At 55.8% G+C, this 3,966-nt stretch overlaps 1 protein-coding gene across 1 annotated transcript; it reads right to left on the bottom strand.

Annotated features, from left to right (window-relative positions):
• Positions 1-1,080: 1,080 nt before the first annotated feature.
• On the bottom strand, positions 1,081-1,995 carry LOC124660022 (ethylene-responsive transcription factor CRF3-like). Its single transcript, XM_047197825.1, has one exon. It carries the CDS (start codon positions 1,993-1,995, stop codon positions 1,081-1,083), a length of 915 nt encoding a protein of 304 aa, XP_047053781.1.
• Positions 1,996-3,966: the final 1,971 nt, after the last annotated feature.

The raw sequence follows: 3,966 nt of genomic DNA, 5'->3' as shown, positions 1-3,966 counted from the left end.
TGGTGGTTTGATGTCCTTTAAAGGCTAGTGGCCGTAGGTGCATCACATCCATCACCATTGCAGTTTCCACTTCTGGTTGTGTCGCACTGTCAGCATGGACAAGAAATGGGTGGGTTGGCACGAGGCCATGGATCTCGTAAAGCACGACATTTTTCTACTACCCAAAGCTACAGTTTCAAAGGGTTTCAGCATCACCTTGGGCGGGGTTCCTATGCTGCCAATCTTGAAAGGAAAGAATTCGGCTACGAGGTCTTCCGGATCCAACGGAAGAAGGTGTTGTGGCTGGCATAACCCAAATACGACACCAACAACAATTTATTGGCCAGCGTGATTTCGTGAGGAGCAAGAGGCAACGCTGAACTGATTCGATGGTGAGCACCCACCATATGAGGAGAACAAGACCATGCCGCACGGTCAAGAATATCATCGAAAAGACAGACCGTATTGCCTTTGTCTCGGGAACTATGGAGGCCAACATCGTTAACCTTGACTCTGATAACAAAGAATAGGAGCCTAGGCCACGAATCCTACAACGAGGAGCCCATTGTTGCCCACTAGTCTTTTTAGTTTGATGAGTATTCTTTTTTTCGAATGTGTAGTTTGATGAGTATAGACTTATGAATAGTAGTATTTTCCCCGTGAATTTTCCTATACCTTGACTCACGCTTGTATGATCAACATACTACTTGGATTCTGGACCAAAACGAGAAAATGCATGATGCCGAGACGTGCCGGGGGCCGACCACCGAGCCCCGCAAGCTTTCTGCGCAACTAAATCATGGCCTCCCCATTTCGAGCACGGACCACGCCGCCGAGCCGTGCCAAGCCAAAACACGCTTGCAGCATGCTACCTCTGGTCTGTGGAGTGCACTGCAGTGGATGTGGATCGGAGGTGACAGTACAGAGAACATTATCGACGTGAAAAGCACTTGAAAAACTCTACTCTCGGATCGTACAACATTTCTCATCGACGACTCAAGGACAGACACCGCACAGGGACGTACAAATACTACACAGTGACACACACATACACGACAAAATACTCTCGACATACACGCAAAAAAGAGCAGCCGTTCCCGATTAGAAAATCGCGGGAAGGTTGCTGAGCGGGAACAGGTCGCGCAGGTCCTGGAAGAAGTAGTCGTTCTCCGGCACCCCCGCCAGCGGCGGCGCGGCCCACGGCTCGCCGGTGGAGGCGTCGTCCCAGGAGGCCGCCTCGGCCGAGGAGGTTGGCTCCGCGTATAGCAAGCCCGCCTGCGGCTCGAAGTCCCAGAAGCCGGTGCCTGATGAGTAGACCGGCGCGTGCTCGAACGGCACGAACTCGCCCAGCTCCTCCAGGGCCGCTAGGCCGCGGGTGGGGGCGTCGCCGTGGCAGGGCTCGGAGTCGTACGCCCTGTCCTCCGCGAGGGACGACATGGACGGCACCTTGCGGAGCACGGAGGTCGGGGACGACGCCGCCTGCGAGGACTCCGCGCCGGACTCGTACCCGCCGCCGCCCGCCGCCGGGGCGTCCTCCTCCTGCTGGGCGCTGTCGGCCGAGTCGGCGGAGAAGTTGGTGGTGGCGCCGGCGCCGCGGAGCTGCACGGCGGCGGCGTCGTACACGCGGGCCGCCTCCTCGGCGGTGTCGAAGGTGCCGAGCCAGACGCGCACGCCGCGCCACGGGTCGCGGATCTCCGCCGCGTACTTGCCCCACGGCCGCCGCCGCACGCCGCGGAACTTGGCGCTCTGCGCGCCCTTGTTGGCCGCCCTCTTCCGCGCCGCAACGGGGTTACACCCGCCGCCAGGGCCGGGCCGCCTCGACGAGCGGTCGTCGTCACCGGCGCTGCACAGCTCCGGCAAACCAGCTGCGGCGGTGAGGAGCGGCGCAGGGGCGGGTGGGAGCTCCCGCACCATCCTCCCCACCCTGCGGGCGCCGCGCGCCTCCTCCTCGTCGCTGGACGAGTCCGTCACGTCGGGGTCGTCCCACAAGATCCGCACCGTGCGCGACCGCGACATGGCAAGCAGACCTTGTTCTCTTCTCTCCACCACCACCACCGGAAGGCTCTCACCCAAAACGACGCGAGGCCTGCGACCTGACCCCAGCAGGAAAGCAAGGAAGGAAGCTGCAGCCTTAACCGCGCCGCGTCTGAGCGACGTGACGACCGAAGGGCTGAACGGGTGGTGGATTCTGCGGGCGGATCGGCGGGGGAATAAAGAGAGACCAAAGGTGGAGGACGATGGGAGCAGAAGCGGGCGCAGGCAGGCCGCAGGGGTGAGGCAGTGGCCGTAATAAAGACGGGGTCTTTACCAAAGGGCAGCAGAAATGTAACGGCAGCGACGGGCAGCTCAAAGCAGCAGTAAAGCCGTGCAGTAGTGTACGTCCTCGCGCGCCGGGATAATAACGGTTTTCGAACTGCGTAAACTTTCTTTGACTCAAAGCAGTACGAGCACTGCTCGGAGCAGAAGATAGTGGAGGGGAAGCGCGAGGAACAAGGACGGAGGAAGAAGAAGAAGAAGAAGGGAATGAGCAGAGAGTGTGCGGAGAAGGAGATGACTGGAGAGCAGCAGCAGCAGGATTAAGCCTGCGATTGGGAAACGGTGAGGATGGGACGGGAGATTTGGGGGTTTGGAGAGGTTTTTGGGAGAGTGGAGTGGGCGCCGTCTCTCTTATAGGATCCCGCGACCCGACAGGCACTGTTGGAGCCCACGCCCGCGCCCGATTCCGCGGTGAAAGCGTGCCGTGGTTTTCAACTCAGTCCATCTCCAATTCTCCATAGTAGTATTTTGGATGTTGAAACCGTCCGCGGGCGTCCATTTACATCGCTGACGGATGCGAAAATGACCGCAGGCGCGAATTGTCCGTTGCGTCGGGGTCATCCCAGCGATCCAACGGATTTTGGACATCCCAGTGTGATGTTTCCTTGCTCATTCTTTTTCTTTTTATTGGAGAACTACCAATTTGTATGAATGATTATTCGAAAAGGGAGAGGTGTTTTGAAACATGGGTGCATATGCTCCCTATATTTTAAAATGCAGCTTATAAACATTTTAAATTTCAAAAAAATGAAAACCAAAAATTTGCACGTACATCTTCACGTGCTACATGCTCACAAAGTTGTTTCATAAACAACCGACTTATCATGTGACGTGTGTAAAAAAGATAAAATTATGTGCTGAAAATAATGCTTGTCGCAAGATAAACTTTCTCCTTTTTACATAGACCACACAAATTATTCGTTTTTCGTGAAACTTGACGAACACACTTATATCATGGATATGTACATGTAGGATTTTTTGTCTAAATTTTTTGACATTTCAAAATATGATTTTTTGTTAGAGGGAGCATACGCATCCGGGAGCCGAATTGAATTTCAGATTCGAAAACATGTTGAAACACGAAAATAACTAGCGAAAACAACTAGTACTGATTACACGAATCAAACAAGTTTAAACATATTTAACATACAAACTAGAGAACAAATTTAAAAATAAAGAAACTATAAGCTAATTCTTGGCCTTCTTCTTAGAAGGCCCTGCTTCGTCGTCCTCACTCCTGCGCCTCTTGCTTGTCACCTCCTCATCGGAAGAGAAACTGCCGGACGACGCGTTCGTGGAGGACTTCGAGTCGGACGAAGTGGCGTTTTCGTCGTCGTCGTCGGTGAACGGATGACGACGCGCCGCCCGCGCATGCGCCCTTGCCCGGGCCCTGGCCTCCTTCCTTGTCGCTGCCTTCTCGTCCGCCGCCTCCTGCGCCTCCACCCGGGGGAACCTGGCGTCGGAGTCCTCCTCCTCCTCCTCCTTCTCACCGTCGCTGCCAACGCCGCCTCCGTCCTCCTCTCCTCCTGGCCATCGCTGGGCGTGGAGCCAGGGTCGCTTGGCGTCGCAGGGGGTTTCCCACCAATGCCGCCATCCCGACGGCTTGCCCTTGCTCTTCGAGTCCGACGGCAAGGTAGAGGTCTGCAGACGCAGGGGTTATAATCTGTGGGG

This window comes from Lolium rigidum, chromosome 6 (assembly GCF_022539505.1).
Source record: "Lolium rigidum isolate FL_2022 chromosome 6, APGP_CSIRO_Lrig_0.1, whole genome shotgun sequence".
Taxonomy (NCBI): Eukaryota; Viridiplantae; Streptophyta; class Magnoliopsida; order Poales; family Poaceae; genus Lolium; species Lolium rigidum.
This window is presented reverse-complemented; position numbering and strand designations above follow the sequence as displayed.

What these genes read in the sequence shown, in the direction of transcription:
- LOC124660022 (XM_047197825.1), bottom strand. Translation starts at nt 1,995, where the DNA reads ATGTCGCGGTCGCGCACGGTGCGGATCTTGTGGGACGACCCCGACGTG.